We start from the raw sequence: 23,968 nt of genomic DNA on the forward strand, positions 1-23,968 counted from the left end.
TGTAAAGGGGCTTTCGGACTCTTACCTGGGTTGAAGTCCATGCGGTGCTGTTCCACTTGGCGTTTGCAGTAACCCAAAAAGGGCTCCATCAGCTTCTGCAAGTCGGTCTTTGCTGTGTATACATCAGAGCAGTTTCACTAATTTGTTATTGTGCATTTTCTGATTCAGCAACGGTTTCGGTATTGATCATGCAGATTGATTACATGTAGTTCACACTTCAGTTATCTACTATAATTTCAGCTTTTCACTAAATAGAAAGAAAGGACATTTTCACTGTTAGCATATGTAGAAGAAATGCACAGAGCAACTTGTCTTTGAGAAGTGTCAAACACTGTTGTTAAAGGTATATGAGAGTACTTGCAACCTGTTAGATTCGCTTCATGTGCATCAAATTGTAGCCCCCCCCCCTCATTCACCATGTACCATTGTTTTACTATGATACGTTTTGCACACCAAAAATTCTTACTTGCTTTAGACCTACCTCGATTAGGCAGAAACCCAATTGAAGGGTAGATGTCACCGAGAGGGGGATCTTTTTTTAATAAATCGTCACTGAACTTCATCAGATTCTGGAAATCCTCATCTTCCATCCGGAATCTGATTAATTAACAAAATATTGATATTCCTTACAATGGAGTGGATAGATCATTCAAGCACACACGCACACACACACACACACACACACAAACACACACACAAACACACACACACACTCATACTAATAGACTCTCACACACAAATGATGTAATACACACAAACACATGGACACACACAGGCACATCGTGATTGCAAAACAAAAAGTATAATATAAAAGATACGTCGATGAAGTTTAGACATCCAGATATGCCAAAAAGCAGTTACTCAAGCAACTGGATATGGATATGGATTTTGGAAACGGTCAGACGTTTCAGATAGGATTGGATGTTCCCAATTCATTTATTAGAGGTGTTGACCACCGACCCTTGCTTCTATGGGTCTGTTAAATGAATGTATACTCTAAATGTGTGATTCAATCAGCCTATATCAAAGTAGCCTGGGTACCATATGATTTCTACCGGGGCTCCTTGCACTCGTCATTTTTTTAAGGTAGAGAGCATAAAGTAGAAATAGGATGGTACCCAGGCTAATATCAAAGAGGTGTTAGAATAAAAACGATCTACATCTTTACCTGACACCAAAGACGACTGGGCAGACAACATTGTAGACCAGATTGAAGATGTGCACATTAAGATCCACTGCTTGACCCTCGACCTTCGCAAGTTCATCAATGATGTCCCGAAGAGCTTCGTGGGCTTTAGTTTCCAGTTTTGTATCCGAGGCATATTCTCTAAGATATAAGTATATATACACAGAAATGAACTTTATCATATTAAAAATATGAGCATGTAGCAACAAACGAACTCTCGTTGTTGTCAATGTCATTTTACAAAGCAACAGTCAAAGGTCAAAACTAATCTATCAAGTTCATATTAATCATGTATCCATCGAACATTTCCCTTTTGCTGGTAACATTTGTACCCGTCCATAATATTTGGAACTAACCTGAGAGCACTCTTGACGAGCTTTCTGTGCTGTTTCCAGGCCGGACTGTAGTCAGCAAAAGCCATGTTTCTCCTACCCTCCGTCCTTATATCAACTACAACGCAACACAATGGGTTAATACACAATCAAAATTGCAATCTTTTTAGTCAGCAAAAATAGGAGAAGCTAGACTTATCCGCAGCGCAAAACAAAAATTATTTCCACAGAAAAGATATTTGTAACATAACTGAGTCAACTTACAGATGTTACCTATGTGGTGGAGACTGTCATTCTCGTATTATAAGACTTTTAATTGTAAACCATAGCCGATGCTGTATAGAGCTGATTCTATTTATAAATTTACCAATACTGAATGACTGATGCCATACAAAAAAGTTGTAGTGTCTATTGTATTATGCTACAGTCACATAATCAAGCCGACGCCCAGTCAGGTACGGTTCACTGTGTTTTTTTATGCAATTTAACGCTGGAACCTTTGGGTAAAAAAAGACCCCGGATCCAATATCCACAGGACCACAACCGGTACCCGGTCTGATTTTAAGTGTGAAATGAATATGATGTTGGGTCTTCATCGTTTTTTAGACAAATTTGCAGTTTTGGTGCTATGACCCCGGATGGCCCGGGGAAATCCAAAATGGCCGCCGTATCTGGAATGACGCATATAGAGTCCATCGTCAACACCGCATGCCACGAATAGAAACCATACAGTACTCACGAGATTGTAGATGGGGCCTGCCTGCAAACTGAACACTCTTCTCCACCAGAGCTTCCCGTACGGCATCCACGCTGTTCAGCACCACCACGTCCGTCATGCCCTGCTTCAGGCTGAAAACGTCGCCATACTTCTTCGCAAGGTCGATGAAGGTCAAATGGGACTTGCCAGCAAACACTGTATTAAATGCAGTTAATATCAGTTGATTCTTATTTCCAACATCACAGAATATCACAAACACTGTATTGGCTATTTTGGTTTACATTCTTTTTGGCACAACGTACAGTTATCATGACATGGCCATAATGAATTTATATACATTTATCTTGCCATCGAAAAAGATGTAAACGCTATTTCACCTTGATCCGTGGGGTAACCTAATATCCGTTGATTTTGAAAACAGTGTATTTAGAAATATGGAGTCGACAGACAGTGGTTTTAAAATGCAATATTTTGAAAATATCACAGTTTCATTCAAAATGTACCTTTACCTTCATCAGTGGGGTAACCTATTGTCCGTTGTTTTTTAAAAAAAATGTGTATTTAAACATATTACAACTTGAAACCACTGCCCGTCCAGTTGATATCCATTAACACCTTGTTGGTAAACACACCGAATATAGGTTACCCTGCGGATAATGGTGACCTGGCGTCATATTGACACATTTCATTATGATTTTGTTTGTTAAGCTTGCATATAGTCGGTAAATCCCTTTATGGAGTAACACACAGGATTTGTATTGAAGATAACAGTACAATCTGTACATCCGAACAGGATCCATTTTAACGCCCTATCCGAAGGACGTCCCTATGGCTAACCAAAGCTATGTAATCATTTTCACTTGAGTGAAGTGAGTGAAACACATTTCAGTTCCAAATGTTCATACAACGAAACCGAAAGAATAACTCTGTTTAGAGAAGCCACAAAGACTTATCCCAACTTCCCCACATTGACAGACGAACAGAAAGCCACTTTTCTCTTGAAATCGCAGAACCCACAAATCTTAGAAAAAAATGTGGAGCTTTTCGTCTCCCTCTGCTTCCAAAAAAAGAAGTCAAACCCAACCTGTTTAGAAATAGCCAATACTAGTATTAGAGTAGAATATTGTTTATAATTGTTAATTGTCACTTGTATATCTACTATGTTCATACCATGTACTTGCAATTAGCCCTCGGGCACGAACTTGCAAATAAACTTCAATTATAAAGTGCCTTTCCGAAAGACACAAAGAAATGTCAGAGGGACTTTAGACCTGTTTACTGTATGCAAAACACCCACCCAACATGTGATTACTTACTTGGAAGATTTCCTATGATTGGCCAGGGAAACGGTCCAGGGGGCATCCGCCATCTTTTGATGTACTCCATGAACCAGGTTACAAAAAGTACAACCAACAGACTTGCAGATATCGTCGTTAACCACATCTTCCTGCTAGGAAATGAAGATGAAAAAAAGTCGCTAGTACAAATCTACACAACCAGTTCATCTCACCTTAGCTGACGCTTCGATGCGTGCCAGACATCTTCCTCAGATTGGAACTGGAGTTCTGCTTCTGTTGCCTTTGTTGGTGGCGCTTTTTGCGGCGAGAACACAATTGCAATCCCAAACGTGGCTGAGTTTGTACCCCCCCCCCCCTTCCCCTTCATCAAAACGTCAGCTAAGTTGACATTAATTAACTGTTTGTGCAAAAGAAACCTCCAATATCCTATAATTTACCAACCAAGTGATTATTACAAAGCAGAAAAGGCTGTATGCACCATATATGTACGTCTTTGGTATGACCCGGTTTGAACCCGTGACCTTCTGAATGCAAGGTCGCAAATACTCATCATCATCATCATCTTTGATACTGCTTAGCCCACAAAGTGGATTATTGCGCAATGACTACCCGGGGGCGACTAGAAACGAAAAACTTATTTAATTGTAATATAATATACAGGATGTTTCTGTTTCTAGTCGGGGGGGGACGTATTGGACTAAAAAGTATTTGCGTATCGGTTCCGTGGAGATATCTTTTCCTCCGGTTTTTTGCACGTCCCCGGCTTCCCTGGAGCCTTCGGCAACGCTCCCGAGCCTTTCCGGCTATGGTCGGAAGCGCTTCGGAGGCTCGGGAGCGTTGCCGAAGGCTGTCCCGAACATCGACGAAGATCGACGGAGATCGACGAATTGATCCAAGATGGCGGACGGAATGAGTTTAGTATGAGTTAGGCATAGCGATCTGTTGACAAAGGTCGCCTTTCGGGCTACTTTGGGGAAAGTGGAGATCGCGAACACCCCGGCGCGGTGTGCAAGACTCCAGGGAAGCCGGGGACGTGCAAAAAACCGGAGGAAAAGGTATCTCCACGGAACCGATACGCAAATACTTTTTAGTCCAATACGTTCCCCCCCGACTAGAAACAAAAACATCCTGTATATTATATTACAATTAAATAAGTTTTTCGTTTCTAGTCGCCCCGGCTACGCAATGACCAATATTAGTGCATGTGTAGTAACGGGAAAGGACGTGGACATATGCAAAGACAGGTCAAGTGTAATTCAGTGATTTAATGATAGCCAAAGAAAGTTGCAAAGGGGAGTTGGTCTAGGATGTAGTTCAAGGTTAGCGTTTGGACTGTCCACAAACGCCAACACAAAATGCACCAACATATCAGACCACTGCTTTATTCATTTATTCTGTTGTTTTCAAATATCATACAATGTTTATTCAGTTACAGCTTTGCCTCGAAAATCGACTGTGAATTTAGGCAGATAATACATATGAACGCTCTCAACAGCTGTAAAGTTTGATCACACTTTGACATGTAATATCACTATGTTTTTTGTAAACAAGACATACCCACGTACCAAATATCAAGACAAGACATCTACTCTACCTTGAAAGGGCACTGGCCCGGCAGACCACAAAGAGCAATACAAGAACGACTGAAGGGGAAATTCTACAAAATCCACTGTCATGGAAAGACGACAAAATAAGTGTGATCTTGCTACATGCATGCTGTCTCCGTGAGGCCATCCCCCGAGCTATATCAATAACACACTGGGACCGTGAACATTGAAGTATACAATCATATTTTCAACGTTACTATCGTGGCCATAACCCACATCATTTTGGGGGGCAAAAATTCAAGAATGACTTGTATGAAAATGTCTTTGACTAGAGCAAAACAAGTGCTTTAAAAAAGCTGGCATTTTGCCAAGGTTTGCGTGTGTACACGGTTTTTTCTAGTTATTGGAATGTGCTGAAACTATTGTTTATATTAAATGGATGTAAAAAAGGAAACAAGAACAATTGAAAATCACCCTCCCCTGGACTCGATCCCGGGTCGCCCGGACCGTAGGTCTGCAAATCAGGCTGACGTCAGAGGTATTTGTGTAGTGACCCCTGAACCCAGAAGTCACTTCCCTGCATCCTACTGCACTTTTCAGAAAATGATATCTCAGCAATCGTTTACCCCCTGCTTTAACATTTTTACATTGTCACGGTCTCCATAGTACATACTACAAATCTGGTAAGTTAGAAGGTCCAGTTCTTTTTGATAATACAGGGCGATCAATGAAAAATCGTGGCAATTTCCATTTTCGCACTGGAAATCCTACTAATGAATATTAACTAAGTCGCAAAGGAATCTGGGATAGGCTATATGTAACTGTTATATATATATATACGATTTATTTGGAAAACATTTCATCTTTATGAATTGGTAATACAACATTAAAATGTAAGAGCAATAATTTGATTATATGCTGCATCAATCTTAGGAATATCATACTTCATTCATTTAATCTAATCAAATATCAGGCCCCATTACGGACCACAAACAATGACTCATGACAGAGCTTTTAAGAAGTATACAAATGCATTGCAGATTTTAAACAGGTCCGTTCATCTCAACATCACAACATCTCAACATCACAACGGCGACTACTCTGGCCACAGGCATTTTGCCACTGCAAGTGGCAAAGTGGCAAAATGCAAAAAATCGGTATTGAGGTCACTTACCTCAATATAAAGCTTGTCAGGGAGGAGCGATACTTGCAGTACACGTACGGTCCATCCCGGCTAGATAGACAGTGTAACACCGACATATGTGGACAGGCCTAGGGGACCCATTTTATTGTTGTTCCTTAGGCCATGTTGATTTGATTATATGGATGACATCCACCCGCGCATTACCTTCCGGCCGTTTCCAAAAATAATAAAAAGTTTTCAACCATACTGTAAATCGTACAATGCAGCTTCAAAATTAGGAAATATATGCTGTGGATTGCAACAACAAAAAATATCAGAAAACGTATACTAATGTCATAGAATATTCCAAGGTCAAAGAAGTGCAAAAGAAGAAAAATGAAGAATCAATTGTTCGGTATAATAAAAAAAAATTCACGGGTCTCAGTGGCAAGTGTGCAGATGTTAACCCACTGGCAGCACCAAATCCGTAGGTGTTTTTTTTTTGCACATTTAGACAGATTAGCCGTGAGGCTCGGTGGGCGTCACTCCACCGTCATGGGGGCAGGGGCATGGCGAGTTTAGAACTCAGGACCTTCTGATTCTGGCTCCAACGCTCTAGCCGTTACGCCAAACAGACACCCATTGCCATTGTTCGGTATAATAACGTTATATTCAGCCATTTGTTCAACCTTCCTGGCCACTTAGATTTCATTATGAAGGCAACTTTTTTTTTGGTCAAACTTTTTATTTATTTATTCGCACCCTCGCATCAGTTTTTGGGTTTCCAGAGGATGCCATCCATATAATCAAATCAACATGGCCTTACCTTCGATAGAAGATTAACACCGACATATGTGGACAGAGGATCCGGTTTCTCTAGTTTGTTACCTTGCGCTTAAGGTTAACACCGACATATATCATGTGGACTTTCTTTTTGTTATCATTGGTTTGTTATGTTTTCGGTAGCGTTTGTGTGTGTGTGTGTGTGTGTGTGTGTGTGTGTGTGTGTGTGTGTGTGTGTGTGTGTGTGTGTGTGTGTGTGTGTGTGTATGTGTGTGTGTATGTATGTACTATGCTAGTTGACCAGCATAACTCCAGAATGCCTAGATGGCATGTCTTGATATTTGGTACGTGGGTAGGTCTTGTTTACAAATAATATAGTGATATTACATGTCAAAATGTGATCAAACTTTGCAGCTGCTGCGAGCGTTCAAATGTATTATCTGCCTAAATTCACTGAAGATTTTTGAGACAAAGCTACCACTGTAAATTACATGTCATTTGAAAACAACAGAATAAATGAATAAAGAAGTGATCTGATATGTTGGTGCATTCTGTGTTGGCGTTTGTGGATAATCCAAATACTCACCCCAAATCCTTACATCCTCGACAAACTCACGTTTGCAACCTTATTCAGCTATTAGAAAATAGTGCTGTTTGAAAACACCAGCAGTAAGTAAAACTCTACGGACTGCCCTCCATGCATATGTTTGTAGATTTCATTCTGTTACTTCATAAACAATCCTCTAACAGGCTTGGTGGATCGTTTGTCAAAAGGTAGAAATTTGACAAATAGGGAATAGTGTGCTAGGAGAGTCGGCTGGCCACACTATTCCCTCTATTTGTAATTAATATTTGAACAACGATCCACGGAGCCTGGTAGACTCTGTCCCATATTACATTTGCTACACAACAGTATGGTACCGAATTTTACAAGCTAGGAAATATGAATGTGTACCTTAGGAGTTAGAATGCTGGAAGTTGAAGTTTCTGGATTGCAAGTTGTACATTAGATTTAGAGCTTGTTTGGCCCTTGTTTTTGGATTACGTATGTTGACCACAGGCGTTTGCGAAATTTACAACGTGCCAATTTTCCGTCCAGCAAAACAAGTTGATCTGTGTTGTCTGCAACGGGGGCGGTGCAAATAACTATAAGGCATATGTATACATGCTAAATCGCATGGATTGTTTCTTAAATTTTGTCTTCCTATGTATGAAGAATTTATTATTTTTCCTTGGAAGATAACAATAAGACTTATCATTCTAAGTAATCTAGTGTTATTTTACTTTGTGTTGTGATGTTCGAATGACCCCACCCCCATATAGAGAATAGTCTAGTCCTAAACCCAATTTGACGAATGTTGTCTGTAGCGAACTGTGACAGCACTGTTACAGTCAACTGACCAAAGCTTCGGAGGGTTTCAGTTTATTGTCTTACTTGAATATTGTATATCATTGATACCTGTGTGTCTCCATGGATGCCGTCACGTCTACGTAATGTATGGATAAATGACATTCATGGCCTTTGAATTCAAGTCTGCTAAGTCCACAGCTGCACAGTACTGTAAATGCATTTAAGTTCGCGGGGATTTAATTTCGTGGTTGCGGGAAAAAGGACTTTTCGCGGTGGTTTTAATTTCGCGGTAACACGTTAGACTGCAGTCTAATACCATAATAGAAAAATGTTCGCGGCGGTTTTAAGTTCGCGGTGACCACCGCGGTGGTCACCGCGAAAACCGCGAACATTAATCCACCGCGAACGTTTCTGCATTTACAGTAATACTGAGCCGAAAACGACTCTACTAGTACTGATCCACCAAAAAGCATGAAGTCCACGGTCTTTGATTTCACGCCTGTGCGTCCACGGCAGTGCATGCAACTAAATACTAGACATTGACTACACGGCAGAGACATAGCCTGACCAAAAATTTGCTTCACCTGGTCGCTTGTCAGGTACTGATTATAAAACGACACCTTGCGGCGGATTGTTGTATTGCATCCAACGACCACTCACGCCATATTCCTAAGTATTGACTCAACCTCTAATGTGCAAAATCCTACCATGTAAACGACTATAACGAACATAGCTTGTTTTAAAGTTAAAACAGAGCAAGCTCAAAACTAATCATCTTGTCGAGGACATGCGTGTTAGCAGTAGTAACTTGTATAGGGAAGCAGGCACATATTAAGTATAGTTAGCCTAGTTCACAAATAAGAGCTAGAAGATAAATTAATTGTAAACAGTAGATTAACAACATTGTAATATATGAACCGCAGGCATAGTATTAACATCCTGCATTGTTTTTTAATTGTTCATGTTCATGTGAGGACACAACAATGTGCTTGCAGCACCACTTTACTTCTGCTTCTTCTGCTGTGTCATCTTCCCATCAGCATTCTTATACATCTGCAAAGTAGGCATCAGTACCCAGGTGGCGAACATCTCTTGGGGAAAGAGGCCCACGATCCACAGCTGCAGAAAGGATAGGGTAATATATGTAGTTACTGTTGTTTGTTTATTTGTTTGTTTCTTTGTCTATGAGAACGGTTAGTAGGCCGCTTTTCATTTAGCCTGCTTCACCGGCGTCTCTAGGGCCTTGGCGAAAATTGTTTTTTGGGGTGAGTTGTGTGTGTGTGTGGGTGGGTGTGGGTGTGGGTGGGTGGGGGTGGGTTGGTGTTTTCCATTTCCTGGCATATTTTCCTTTCCCGTCGTATTCCCGGATGAAAATCGCGAAATCGCGGAACCATTGTGTGTCTATCGTATTCCCGGATAAAAATCGCGAAATCGCGGAACCATTGTGTGTCTATATACATTCCGAAAGACCGGCCGCCATTTTAGATTCTCCACTATAAACATTGAAAATGGCGGCAGTTGTGACGTCACAGCCAACAACGTACATTATCAAAATACAGCTGTTGTTGCCGATATTGCTGTTGCTATTTGCCCGCTAAAATTAAACCCGGAGGAATTTTTTTTTCGTGACGATTAATTGTTAATACGTTCCTGGAATTAAATAGTTACCGTAGTTACCTTGAAGAATTGTAAAACTCAACAAACCTGGAAGGAATGTGCGAAATAGCCACAAGTTACACCCACGAGCCCGACTGTTTTCAAGGCAGAGCGAACGAAAGACCCCGGGTTGGGTATCATGGCGTTAACGGGTTGGTTTGAACTCATATTTGTCGACACTGTCCCGGGAGTGACGGTCTAGAAAAAAGAAGACATTGTTCTATTATGTTACAATCTTAAACTCTCTATCCGTATACAAAATAAAGCGCTTACCAGCAAGCTTTCGATCCGTCCTCTGATCCTTATCAATTTGAAATGACCCAAAGTTGCAAAACATTCGTATAGAATCGCTAGGACACTCGGTGGATTTTGACAAGGTGAAGATATACTGGATTCCGAACAGGATTACTTTCTCAAGGGAGTGAAAGAGACCATTTGCATTAGAGCCCACCAACCTTCCCTCAAACGAGACGGGGGCCGATACCGACTCCCAAGCACATTTGATCCTTTGTTGACGTCACACTTCCGGTCTGGATGTGTGACTTAGGCTTTGGGTCATTTCAACTTGATATGGGTCAGAGGACTGATCGAAAGCTTGTTGTTAAGCGTTTATTTTGTGCATGGATTTTAAAATAACCGATACAGATGAACTTACATTCAAGAATTGTCCAATGTTTTATACTTGCAGACATTGACTAATGTCCCAGTTCTGATGCTTTTCCTCAGTATGTTTAAATGTGACAAATATGACGATGTATGGGTGTACTGAAATCATCATAACTCCATAGTGCAAATAGCAGTCAATGTATCAAATCTATAGATATGTTGACTACAAGCTTAAGGTTGAGTTTAGTATTCTACATATATAATACAGGTGAGTGAGAAGAAAAAAGTGCATTCCGTACCTGCACGATGATACCCTTCTTCTTGTACTCAATGGCCAAACTACGAGAGAAATGCGTCACAAAGGCCTACAATTTGGGGAAAAAAATAAAATTTAGACTCATAACATTGTAACTGAAACTTAACTGGCAAATAAGCTTCATATGCCCATTCTTTTTTGTCTTGACTTTAGGAAGGAATGACCTTCCTATAAAGGAATGGACTACTACGTATACATACATGTGATACATACGTCCAGTCACAAAATGCATATTCCCAACTATTGAAAAACCGAAGAACTGGATATTATAAAAATTCTAACAGACTTAGACGTTTCAGACAGCATTCACCATCTTTCACCAATGAACTTATGAATACATGAAGGAAATCAAGTATTTTCGATGTCTGACACATTTGACTTTATTCAGCTGTTGAATTATTTATGCAAATTATATACATATAATATAATAGCACAAATCATAAATGACAACAAACCTCGGTGCCTGCGTAGGTAGTCAGCAGAGGAAATGGAACCGCCCCTGACGTAGAGGAGATGTTGATGACCACGCCCTTCTTTCTGATAGGTAACACATAAAGTTTTTGAGGTTAGAGATTTAGATGTTTGAACTCACGTGCCCGTGGCTGTGACATAGTCCTGTCCATCATGTTCAATGATTGAACCTGCCAATTTTTTACTCAATTTTGATGCGTATCCTCTGTGAAAATGAAAGCGTCTGAAATTGTTCCGACGCCGTCTATAGATATCAAAGAGCGTCTAAGCCCGTTTCAAACTGTCTGGACCCGTCACATGCCGTCAGAAACGACCGCGGAGACATCGTGAACGTCCGCGCCGTTCTGTCAGTTTTTATGTTGAACGCCCGGACGGCTGAAAGACCTTCAATTTCCGTCTGAAACGGCTACTGATCATGAGAAGTCTATGAAATACTCACCCGACACCGGCAGCCGGCTTGTGCCTGTCCTTATTGTTTATGAAAGACGACGACTGTGACGATATATGTAATTTTGCGTAACGGTGAACGTGCTTATGACATATTACCTCTGTACCATCCCTGGCAGCACAATCGAGGTCATCTGAAAATTGACGGAAATTGTAATTTATGTGTTTCTATAGCTGGCAAAAGAATGTATCCAATTTCTCTTATCCCATTGCTTAAAAGAACACTTACACAAATAAAACAAGCGAATAACTAGTCAATATAAGAATATTCTAAGGAACAAATGATATGACGTCCAACACACCTTGATGACGGACATCACATTGACGTTCACCATTAGGTCATTAAGCTGAAAAATAGAAAAGATCCATCCGTTACAATAGTCACAACTACGTTACAACGGCAATAAAAAATGTATGAAGAGAGATGGGGGTGGGGTACAAATTCATTGACCTGTATGACTCTATGTATATATTGTAAAGGTCCATAGGTGGCAGAGAAAAAAAAAGTCATTTAAGTACATACCTTATCCTCTACATTTAGGAAGAAGTCCGGGTAAGTGGGTGATGCCGTACCCACATTGTTGACTGGAGAAAATAGAAACATAAATATCCGAATGAAAGCTCATCTCATTTGTTGGTAGAACCCATAGTTATAAAATTTAACCTTTTTCCAACACAAAAAAAAGAAGGAACTCATCACAACATATTCATATTGAATCCCCTGCCCATTCCGTATCACTGGACCAAGTCCGTATCTGAGCAGGCTTGGTTTATGAGAATCTATGAGGAGTATCAAGAAGGCCTTTTAAGGTAAGGGCGTATCAACCCTCTCTAAACCGGGACGGTGGCAGAGCAGTGAACACCAATGGAATCTGTATTGGCGATAATGTAAAAACAGGCAAGTTCAGGGTGTCATAATTTCATCTGTGAACATCCCAGGTCATAAGAACTCACCCCACACACAGCAGCTGTCTCAAGTGTCCAAAAGTCTGAATTTTAAAGATTCCGGCCAGCGAAAGTTCCCGCAGTCCTCAAATATGCCGCCATCTTGGCATCACATGACCTCAATTTTGGGACTGACCACTTCAAATAAGGGGTCAGCACAGGCGTAACAAAACAAAAACTTTGTTATTTGCCTAATCTGAACGTATGCACCCTACACCGTCTTAACAATAAAAAATATTAAATTTTCCTGCTACAACAAGTCGAAAATAGGCTAAATTACTGGGCCTTCTGCGGCTGCGTATATTAGGGTCATTGCCCGGCAGGTTGTGTCTTCTCGCTATCTACGATTCGCTGATGACGTCATCTTCCAACTTCCGAGACATCAGTGAAGCAAATCGTACATCTGAAGAAGGTCGATGAGTTTGGCCGAAAATTTATGGTGGGTTCCTTCTTTTTTTTTTTGCGTTGAAACAAAGTTTAAACTTTATAACTAAAAAACATAAAGATATATTAGGAACCACTTCTTCCATGGGTCCTTCAGTATCTTACAACAACAGTGGAAAGCATGTCTTCATGTATATCATGTACTCTGAATGCAGAATTTGTGTTAGCATTAATCATAATGTACCGTATTAGCTTCATGTCCGTTAACATGGCATCCAGTCTACCGTGGACTGGCCAGGCTTTCTTTGGGGGATAGAGCTTTATCTGCCCCAGAGAAAGCCTAGCAATACACGGTAGATTGGATACCAATTTGCTCATCCTTGTGAACTTTGAATGAACTTGACATCAATCTATTTTGTGCATAGGTATTGTGATTTTGTCTACGAGAATCATCAACATTGAAGAAATCGTTGTTTTTTTCAGCTGCCTAGCTGTATTCATACTAGAAGATATATGAAAATCCCCTCTTAGTTAAAGGAAAGGAGGTACTACTAACCAAGACAGGCAATGTCCAGTCCCTCCAACTCCTGTTTGATGTTGTCGTAGATTTCGGTTGAGCCAAAATCTGCAACCACTATCTTTGTCTGAACGCCAGCTTTACTCTCTGCAAATTAGGCAAAATTGCATATATTTGGCTCAAAAAGATGAGCATTTAAAAAAAAAGCCGAGTACTATAATATTCTTCAGGTTGAATACAGCTACTTCAAAACAGTTATGAATCTAAATTTCAATCTCAACCGGAACGTTATAGAACGATTTCGCTCGCCTTTAACATCAATGTCAATGAAGCTTTTAGATGCTTGTCGCCATGTCGGTATCCTTGTTTGCTTTCAATTGGCTTTAGCTCAGGCATATATAGATTTTTCTTGCGTTTTATCGACAACGTTTTCAGATATTCGTCTGGTATTCTCTTCTTTGAGCCGTAGACATTTAATAAATGTTCTTTGAGGCGATCAGAGTACGCTTGAGTTCCATGGAAATGCAATTTTGTACTCCAACATGGCGCCTACATAAGGTGGAAACGTTCGAACTGACATACATACATTGAAAAATGTCACTTCCCCAGTTCCCCCTTTGCATTAGCCACGCCTGGAGATGGCATCTCACTGCACTTGGGACACCGGTGTGGCACTGTGGGGTTTGTTCATTGCGCGGCACTGTTGTGTTATTTTCGCCGATTTTTTTTTTATAATTTAGATATTGCGTTATATGTAAAAGTATGGCTTAGAAGACAACAACATACACAAAACGTTAAAAAATCGTTGAATTCGTTGAGTAATCTTTTGAAGCCCGCTGTGCCCCAAGTGCAGTGAGATACCACCATAAGTAGGGCTCCAGTGCTTGTTTAAAGCGCAGGCTATAAGGGTGTTTTATTTTTTTATCCAAATGACTGAAACGAATGTTTACCTATCCCTGCAGCTACAGCCTTCAGCTTGCCTTCTGATCGACTGATCAGTACAATGTTCATCCCACGAGCTGCAAGCTAGAAGAAATTCAAGACGGAAATTAAAGAACATTATTACTCTGCCAACATAATTAAAATATATAGCGATTTGAAAATACGTGTGAATGGCAAATGACTAAATGATGGCTAAAGAACACTTTGGGGAGTCTACATTAATTCACAAGAGACACACGCGCACAAACATACCAATATTATTTCCTCTAAGGTCCATGTATTCCATTAACAATATCTAATAATGTCAGCTGGGCAAAAATTCCCGACAATTTTTACCTAATAGTCTAAAATGATACTGACAGTCGTAGTATCCATAATTATCATCATGCATCCTAAACAAGGTCTCTCTTCATGTAAGGCCTAATCTATATAAACCAACGTTAAATCATTCATATATGCCCCAGCTATAACTATAAACAGTATAGGGGGAGGGGTCATCACGTGATTTCCCATCATGCTTTTCATTTGTATATGTGCACCACCTAGCGATTCCTAGAATTACTGTACATGCATGAAACCCCACGTCATAGCCCCATATATGTGGATACATTGGCAAAGTAAATACAAACATGTAACCTTACTTGTTCTGCATATGCCTTGCCTATTCCGTCTGAGGCGCCTGTAACAACTGTAACAAAAGTAAAAAAAAATCAATTTGTTTCATAAAATGTCAAATCAAATTACATCACGAGTCTACAAACACACCAAGATATTAATTGAATTATCTTTATTTTCCTGACCATATGAGCTAAATGCAGCAATTCAGTTGTGTTACGTAGGATACTAAAGGCTAAGAACTACGACATGTAGTATTACAATTGGATAAACAATACATCTGGAGCTATGCTATCACTATATCTAATGTTTCTTCCGTTTTCTTAAAACATGTGTGTACGAACTCAAAGAGTTTTTGTTGTACATTGTTGTCTGTGGTTGTCATTATACGTAAACAAACAGTTTGTCTGTGGTTAACTGTTTACATCATGTGTCTACATTGAGAGAACCGGTAAAGGAGTTGCGTATATCATTGTATAAAGGAGAATCTAATATAAAATGGACTTCATTTTCTATACGACTAGAAGGTAACATTCACTATCTCGTCTAGTCGATCTAAGGTGAAGCACCTGATTGTAGCATTAACTTTAAACTTCTTTGAGGACATCCTACTTACCTGCCCACTTTCCTGCGTAGTTCCTAAAATCCACGGACAACTGAAGCGGTCCCGACAACAAGTAGACCCTTACTGTCTGCCAAACGCCCCATAACGCCTTGATTCCAAGATAGGACAGAGCAACTATCCCGGCGACTTCTACAAAGCTTTCGACGAACGCCGCCATCTTTCGTCACTCGTCTCAATCTAATAAGTGACACATAAACGCAAGCGTCCTTGCCAAATAAGGTCACCTTGATTAAACATGCGCTAATCAAAAATCGAGTTGATAATGGGCAAAGTTTGAAGTCATAACATGAAAGAAATTTCAAACATCTAATTATACCGTTATCTCAGAGGGTTAAGACACTTTGAAGACCCCCAGCGAAGTGGATGTTGACTCCCCTAGCAACACATAGCAACCACCTTTGACCCCAAGTTTCCCAGATTTCACCCATTGTTCGATAATATCCCCCTCCCCACCTAGTGTGAAAACATCCCAGGAGGGGTGCCACCTTGCCAGGTGAGACATTACCTGGCACCCTGTAGGGGTACTGTCTGGGAAGGCAAGCCGGGTGTGTATTGGGTGTAGTGTTTCCAGTGTGTTAGAATTAATTTGAATGCCACTGTTTGAATTATGCTGTCATCATGAGTACAAATAACCTTGAAAATAGATACAGTACAGCTGATTTAATAGTGTCCAGCTTCAATCGTTCGTATCCAAACAATTATACACAGTTTTGACATGATCTGATTTCGACTGACTAAAACAAGAAACTGTTTTCAAATAAATGCCCCAATCCCTCCCAAGTCTTACCAAGGCTAAGTAAACCCAAACAACTTGACCATGTTTCCCCCAAAGAAGGAGGTTGATTATTTTAACCTCATTGCTTTTAAACTAGTAATGCTACAGGAAGTATCATAATGTAGTATGTCTATAGTCCGGCCAGTATGCTCAAAAACTATTGTTAGGGTAAGAATTGTACATTGCTGAAATGAGAAGGACATTCTGCATTACTGTTAAATGTTTAACAAATCAGACAAATAGATGGTAGTAAATACATCAGTAATCTATTTCAATTTTGTTTTTTAATACAATGTGTATTTTACAAATCTACGTTACTCAAATTTGTTCCCTATTTCATACTGTCCCCTTCTCCCACATTCTTATATACATGTAATTTCAATTGTCCCTAGAACACCTAGCCCTGTACAATATGAACAATCATTGACAACTATGATAATACAAATACATACAAAAAATTTGTAAGGAGTGAGGAATGATTTCTTGACAGTCACAGTCATTATTTTTGCCACCAAATCAGACAGATTTTGATTAAGACCAAATGTGGGTTACTGCCCAGGGTCAGTTTCTTCTCAGCCAAGTGCATTAACTGTTACTTTGATACACAGGTGAAATGGTTTTAATCCAACTTTCTTGGAATTCTGCTATATAATTGTGTGTGTGATACTTCAATGCTTGAAAGTTTGTTTATTATTGATCAACAGAACCCAAGCTGCCTGTCTGTCTGACTTGGCAGGTAGAGGTGTGGCAAACTGTGTACTTGCCCATTGTTCTCCTCAGGTAGACTAGTACCCTGCTGTCAGGCACTAAGTCAACAAATTACTTGGCCATATTGTTCCTCTATCCAAACAAAAAGATCACATTTCATGCTAGGAATGAACAAAAGTTGCAATTTGTCATCTTATTTTTTTCTTAAAAGCGCAACCATATGCAATGTTCTTATTTGTCGCAAAAGACATGCCGGGTAAGTAGATAAGTTGTACTTTAATCTTCAGGTGGTCCCATGGTTGTGCATATTACCACTTCCCTGTCAGGCTGCCATGAATATTTCACATATGCCATTTTTAGAAATATTTTGAACATATTAAAGAATATATATGTTATAATCATACTAGTGGGGCTGGGACCACCTGAACATTATAGAGTGCTCTTTGCTGAAAACATACATACCACATTTGTGTCAAAAATATGTTCTGGGGTGTTGCGCCGAGGGCCTTAAAGGTATAAAATCTAGCTGTGTTTATCATATTCATATTTTAATATCAGTGAGTCTTTCATGAAATCCATATGGTCTGAAAATATGCTATGGGTCTGTAACTCCACTTCCTGTTGAAAATTCTGAAAAATACCAGCCCAGTAACTTTCTACAGTTGGTGGATCAGTTAATTAGGCAGAAGGGTGAAAAGTGTCTTAACTCACTGAGATGATTCCAAATTCCGATGTTATGAAAAATGCGCGTTCGTTAACTACATTGGTATCATCGGGTTCGGAAGGAACGGTTGTATCCGCAGTATTTACATAGCCAGAGGGAACACTCAGCTAATATTTGAGTTGCGCCTTTGTGTGACTTGTTCCCAAGTGTTTTAGTTTACACAAGATAAAAAAAGAGGTCGAAGATCTTATACATATATAATTATGCCTCCATCAAATATTTAGCGTTTTAAGTACGTCTAGTTTAGTTGCTGATGACTTAACGCTAGTTCACCTTTATCCGCAGGGTAACCTATATTCGTTGTGTTTACCCACGCGGTATTAAGGGATATCACGTCGACGGACGGTGGTTTCAAGTTGTAATATGTTCAAAATATTGTAATTTGAAGATATCGCCTGTCAACTTGGTACCCCTAAATACCCATTTTTGAAAGCAACGGATTTAGGTTACCCTGCGGACAAAGGTGAACTAGCGTTGATTGTGCAAATGTAGTATCATTTTACATCCCGAGGGTTTATTAATCATTTAACGTCACTCTACGGTGAACGTGACTCGCACATATATAATATAGACAAAATATAATGCCTCCCCATGAATTAATAGTCTCACCCATTGACCCCATGACCTGTCATGTCTGACACTTCATGTCGCTCCCACGGGTCTGACTTTTAAGGTCTCATCATCTTCACTCTAAATTCATCATCATCATCACTCTAAATCCCTGTACCCCCAATGACAGTGTGTTCATTTACCTCCTGGCACACTGTCACGCACATGTTCGGATGGCCAAAGACTATAAGTGTGGCGAAATGACTTGTGCCTTGTGGTGAAACGACTTGCCTTGTGGCGAAGCGACTTGCCTTGTGTCGAAACGACTTGCCTTGTGGCGAAGCGACTTGCCTTGTGGTTCAGGTCCGAACCAGGACCTGATCCTATGGGTCTAAACCGGACCTAGACATGGATTTTCAGTACCGGTACCCACCCCTAGCTTTTATATAATAGGTATAAGGTTGTATGAGAAATTGCCGTGTATTTCACAGAAGAACATTTACAGCAATATTGGCAAAAAATAGACAGGAAGAAATTGACAATTCCATTTCCTAATTTCTAAGGCAGGTCTATTTTGACAAATTCATTCTACCATGTCAACATAGTCTCAACATCTAGCTTAGAACGAGTTATAAAAAGTGTTTCACATAACAATTTAGACTTAGAATAGAGATATCCTTGCTCTGTATGCACCCTCTTATAACAAAACTCTGTGACTGTTTGAAATCAATATTGTCGAACCGTTATGGACTTTGCCTTGATAGGGTCTAATACCTACAAATCAATGAAGAAAGGAAATACTGCAGGAACCTACTGAGCTTACTTAGAGCAGACTTTAAAGACAGAGGACTACGATCGTTGCGGTAAGACAGAAAACTACGGGAGCTATGAAAGCTTGCGATGAACATGATAAAGTGGAGAAATTTGAAGAAAGACTGATTGCATCTGCATGGGGCTCAGAACAACTACTTTTACTATTGTCGAATTGTAAGAGGTTAAGTGCCTTGATCGAAATGAACACACAGCTACTATATATTACAATACATGTCGTGCGAATGCATATTACGCCACATGCACATTGTTTGTAAAATGTCTTGTGTTATTTCTTCTTCTTGGACTGCAACTCCTCCATGCCAAGCTGACGAAGCTTCTTCATGACAGGCATTGTTACCCAGTTGCAGAAGACATCCCGGGGAAACAGGCCTGCAAGCCAGAGCTGTGAATGGAAAACAGACACATATTAGAATCCATGCCATACATGCATGTTTAACATGTACAACACGGTGTTGTGGGAGAAACTAAGTTAAAGGTAAAGTAACAATTTCAACCCTTTTCTATATGACGTATAAACTACAAATATTCCCAATTGTTCAGGAATGGTTCATATAATGGCCTTACTTGCCCTTAATCCAAGCATATTTCTTTGCTTGTATAAAATCTTACGTGATAGATATCTTAATAATTGCACAACAATTGCATCTACTGGTGCAGAACTGTTGGGTAATGCCAATAAACCTAATATTTTTGTATGTCTGCCCTTATGATGAATATGCTTGTCATTGCGATTGTAGACCTTACATTTGAATATTCATACCATCGGATATAAAATATGAAAAAGTAACGGTGGTCTCATAGCCTTTTTTAAGACCGTAGGGCCAGTCGCTTGTTAATGCCTAATGTGTTTAGGGCAGGGTATGTGAAGGAATGGCCATCCCTCTCCTTCCAAAGATTTTGCCTTCCCCACCGTAACTATGACCAGGTTTTCATTAGTTAAGTGCCTTTTCTAAGGGCTCAACATTGGTTCGACTCGGGACCTGGGCAAAACAACCTAACCATTACGTCAATACGGCGCCACTGGTTAATGTATTTACTCACAAACGACAAGGCCATGGTTAGTCTCGTACGAGATAAGTAAAATACTTACTAACCTGTAGCGAGTGTGAAAAGTAACCGCATGTGTTACTCGCCAGCCCAACCGTGCTCAGGGCACAGCGAACGAAAGACTTCGGTGTCGCCACGAAGAAATTAGTAGCCAGGTTTCCGATCATCTTCGTAGACACAAATGAGGGAGTAACAGTCTGAAAAAAATTTATAAACACAAACAATTCAAACAGCATACTCTCGGGACTGCGACGTTCCCAAAACGGTTCAAGGTCATAATAATGTAACGTTACATTGCAAAAACAGGAACAGATATATGGGGCACTCTAAGTACTTTTGGTAAGACGTGTAAAAGCTAATCGTATTGGATATTGATGAAGTGTATATCAAGTATATAGACATAATTCGATGCGATTAACAAAATAAGCCCCACCCCCCCCTTCGGAAGCCACATAATGATACCGTTTTATATGTGTGCCATAAGTGATACCGAGCAAAACATTCAAATAAACAACAAGTTCTTCTGCTAATGATAAACAAGTTACACCACAATCGACATTGCAAGGTGGTGCAAAAATGCTTTACGTACCTGTATAATGATACCCTTATCCTTATACTCCGCCGCCAAGCTCTCGGAGAAAAGGCTCCCAAATGCCTTGAAATAAAAACACAATAAGGAAACATTTGACTCATAGCAAGTACAATTAAAATAAGTTTGTAAATTACTTGAGAAATAGGATCCTGGCATTCATCTAACAAATTAGTTGTTATTTTGAACGTTAGACATTGTGAGAAAAGCTTGTTTGCAAAAGAAAAAAAACATAGTGGCGTCGAGTGTGACGTAACTGGTAGAGTATTGGGCTAGGAACCAAGAGGTCCCGAGTCCGATACCCGCCGCCCCTTGGGAAAGGCACTTTACACGACCTTTCTCACTTTACCCAGGTGTAATACTGAGTACCTGATAAATTCGTTTGGGGGTGGGGGGGCTGGTGGGTGGTACTTTACCTTCTGTCTGTACTACTACTACTGACTTAAGTGAGTGCAGTGCCACATTTTCATCGTCTATCCTAAAGCAAATTTAGAAAAATATTACACAATATGACGCTAACCTTGGTGCCTGAGTAGAGAGCCATAAGCGGAACAGGAGCCGTGGAGAATATAGAAGATAGGTTTATGATCACGCCTTTCTTCCTGAAATGGAACATGTCCTATGATTGGTCAGTTGTAACAACGTTCTGGTGACCAGGAGCAACACCGGTACCATAAGGTCTCGGACCGGAGTTTATTTTACGATTTCGGAGCTGGCGGACAACCGCAGGCGGAAGGGCCACAGTTCCGCTAAGAAACGTAGGACGCGAAAATCAATCAATACGATGAAAAGCCGTTTCCTGCTTCTTTTGATATCGTCTGTTGCCTGTTCATTTCGGGTAAAATACCTAGTGAATTTCTAATTTTGGACCCGAAAAATATCATTTTTACACGTTTTCGATCGAAGCTGCTTTGAAAAAGAATTCTGCCAGGATAACGGCCTCTGTGGTAAAGAAGCTACATTCTTCATGTTTTTAAAATATGACAATGAAAAAATGTGATAACTTTTTTGCAATCTTCGATGACGTAAATTCATCGAAAGCGGATGAAAAACGCCGCTATTGGTGTCATCAGGCGAAAAAAAGTATCACCTATACCCTTTTACAAGGGAACTATGGAACTAAAAAGTCACCTACCTGACGTTCGTCCCGTTTTTCTTAGCGCCCCTGAAACTATCTTTGTATCCTAACTTAAGTCAGGCACATTGTATTCAGCCATAGGCTGAGATTGATTCAATTTAATTAGAGGGTACTTGGGGAGTTTTGTAGAAGACTGCATGCTTTTTGATGCGCGTGGGGCTAATGGGTTCTCTTTCGTATAATGGTACATAGCATACATTTGTCACTTCTACAATTAATATCTATCGGAAAATAACAGTCCCGTCTGGAGTGGAATGCCCCTTAAAAAGCAATGGGCATGTTTGAGAATGTACCTCTCTACCATCCCTGGCAGCACAATCTTGGTCATCTGAAAGGTAACAAAAGAAATTTACAATTTAACAGCAAGAAAAGAAAACAGACCATATAATGACTACTCAAGTGTGTGTGTATCAGCTCATATGTACATGTAGCTTAGGAGTAGATATAACGGGAGGTGCCCCAACACGGTACGCTTTTTCTTTCGCTCAAACTCATGGCGCTCCATCGCTAGTTGCCTGAGAGTGGTCAAATTTTGATGATTGAATTTTTTACACATAGATTTGAACAACATACTTGAATAAGAAATGCATTCATGTGGTTCATGAACCTTTCGCGCTGCGTGTTACAAGCGACAAACACTGTGAGACAATTTCGTGTATGTAACCTTCCAATTTTGTGCTACGCTGGACAGTGTGTCTAACTTGGTACGCTTTTTTTACATTTTGCTCTCTTCAGAGGTAAGTGGTAAATTTAAGTACACAGAAAAAAGTTAATAGTATAATATTTTAGCTTTCTTTTGACAGTTAAATCGTGACTGTATGTACTTCTTGTCTCACATGAGAAAGGCTGTACCTAGAACAATCCAGCTGATGTGTTTACGGGCAATGGGCTGAATGCACTGATTGTGAATGCCCGACTAAAAAAACCATTACGAAAAAACGACACCGCCAACATCAATAAAATTCTGATAATATGAAAATATCATCTACATCTCTCTATAAAGTCTTATTTTCATAGACAGCACGAATCATTTGTTACAGTCAAATAAATCTTTGGAGCGTTCTCTAGTCTGCCACCTTCACGGCCACACTCCCTTGGGAGTACAATGGTGGCAATGTTTATTTCGCTTCCTTTTGCTTGCTTTTCTACTCAACAAACATTTGAAGACGACCCATATTCATAGTGTTTTATGGAGCTTTATTTATGTGTATCATGGCAGTTGTGTGACTGCTTGAAAGAGTTCGTATAGTTAGCGACACGAGCCACCAATACGCAGAGGCCGGTGACCGCAGTGATTCAGCACTGTCAACATTACTGTTAGAATTCTGTTTTTAAAAAAACATGAAGTAAATATGTTAAAGTATACTTGGAATGCAAATTGAAGCTGTGTGCATGGAGTTGGTTTATTTACCTTTGTAATCAGCATAGTCAGTGGTAACAAACACGGTGTACTTATGGATAATAAGATCAGCAAAAAATCCGTGCCGTCTTAGGACGGGAACCGTCTTAGGGCAGCCCCCGTTACAACGCCTAATTGGGCTTTTTTTTTCAATATACTTCGAATCTACGTACCAGATTCATGTAACTAGCCAGTAGTATTATTTGATGCTTTTCCTTATGGTAAACCCGTTGTTGTGCAATAGATCTTGACTTGACTAGTCTTGACTTAGCAAAAGACGTTTGTTTCTATTCTTATGAATATGAAAACCGTTAAGATAAGCTAGGTTTAACATGCAGACAAT

At 40.0% G+C, this 23,968-nt stretch overlaps 3 protein-coding genes across 5 annotated transcripts in view; all 3 read right to left on the reverse strand.

Annotated features, from left to right (window-relative positions):
- LOC118423408 (steroid 17-alpha-hydroxylase/17,20 lyase-like) overlaps positions 1 to 8,636 on the reverse strand; it is a 13,169-nt gene extending 4,533 nt beyond the window's left edge. Inside the window, exons 1-7 of one of the 2 annotated variants that reach the window (XM_035831549.1) lie at positions 7,943 to 8,636; positions 3,553 to 3,683; positions 2,258 to 2,431; positions 1,543 to 1,636; positions 1,169 to 1,327; positions 482 to 597; positions 26 to 112 (exon numbers count right to left, since the gene is read on the reverse strand). In XM_035831549.1, coding sequence (XP_035687442.1) covers positions 26 to 112; positions 482 to 597; positions 1,169 to 1,327; positions 1,543 to 1,636; positions 2,258 to 2,431; positions 3,553 to 3,679 — 757 coding nt within the window. In that variant the 5' untranslated portion in view covers positions 3,680 to 3,683; positions 7,943 to 8,636. Of the gene's footprint in view, positions 1 to 25; positions 113 to 481; positions 598 to 1,168; positions 1,328 to 1,542; positions 1,637 to 2,257; positions 2,432 to 3,552; positions 3,687 to 7,942 lie in introns of both variants that reach the window. The other variant, XM_035831548.1, reaches the window with a different exon arrangement.
- Positions 8,637 to 8,693: 57 nt separating this feature from the next.
- Positions 8,694 to 16,058, reverse strand: LOC118423409 (very-long-chain 3-oxoacyl-CoA reductase-B-like). The gene is made up of 11 exons (XM_035831551.1): positions 15,854 to 16,058; positions 15,264 to 15,310; positions 14,631 to 14,706; positions 13,720 to 13,827; positions 12,358 to 12,419; positions 12,137 to 12,181; positions 11,934 to 11,968; positions 11,372 to 11,453; positions 10,900 to 10,965; positions 10,043 to 10,192; positions 8,694 to 9,457 (listed from the first exon to the last, which is right to left on the reverse strand). The coding sequence occupies exons 1-11, from the start codon at positions 16,017 to 16,019 to the stop codon at positions 9,341 to 9,343; spliced, it is 954 nt and encodes a 317-aa protein (XP_035687444.1). The 5' UTR covers positions 16,020 to 16,058; the 3' UTR covers positions 8,694 to 9,340.
- Positions 16,059 to 19,155: 3,097 nt separating this feature from the next.
- On the reverse strand, positions 19,156 to 21,832 carry LOC118423414 (very-long-chain 3-oxoacyl-CoA reductase-like). Of its 2 annotated transcripts, none has more exons than XM_035831557.1 (4): positions 21,609 to 21,832; positions 21,089 to 21,154; positions 20,547 to 20,666; positions 19,156 to 19,834 (listed from the first exon to the last, which is right to left on the reverse strand). In XM_035831557.1, the coding sequence occupies exons 1-4, from the start codon at positions 21,702 to 21,704 to the stop codon at positions 19,718 to 19,720; spliced, it is 399 nt and encodes a 132-aa protein (XP_035687450.1). In that variant the 5' UTR covers positions 21,705 to 21,832; the 3' UTR covers positions 19,156 to 19,717. The 2 variants fall into 2 exon arrangements, with proteins under 2 accessions (XP_035687450.1, XP_035687449.1); XM_035831556.1 differs by having other exon boundaries at positions 20,547 to 20,696.
- Between the last annotated feature and the right edge of the window lie 2,136 nt (positions 21,833 to 23,968).

The sequence above is a fragment of the Branchiostoma floridae genome, chromosome 9, assembly GCF_000003815.2.
Source record: "Branchiostoma floridae strain S238N-H82 chromosome 9, Bfl_VNyyK, whole genome shotgun sequence".
NCBI lineage: Eukaryota > Metazoa > Chordata > Leptocardii > Amphioxiformes > Branchiostomatidae > Branchiostoma > Branchiostoma floridae.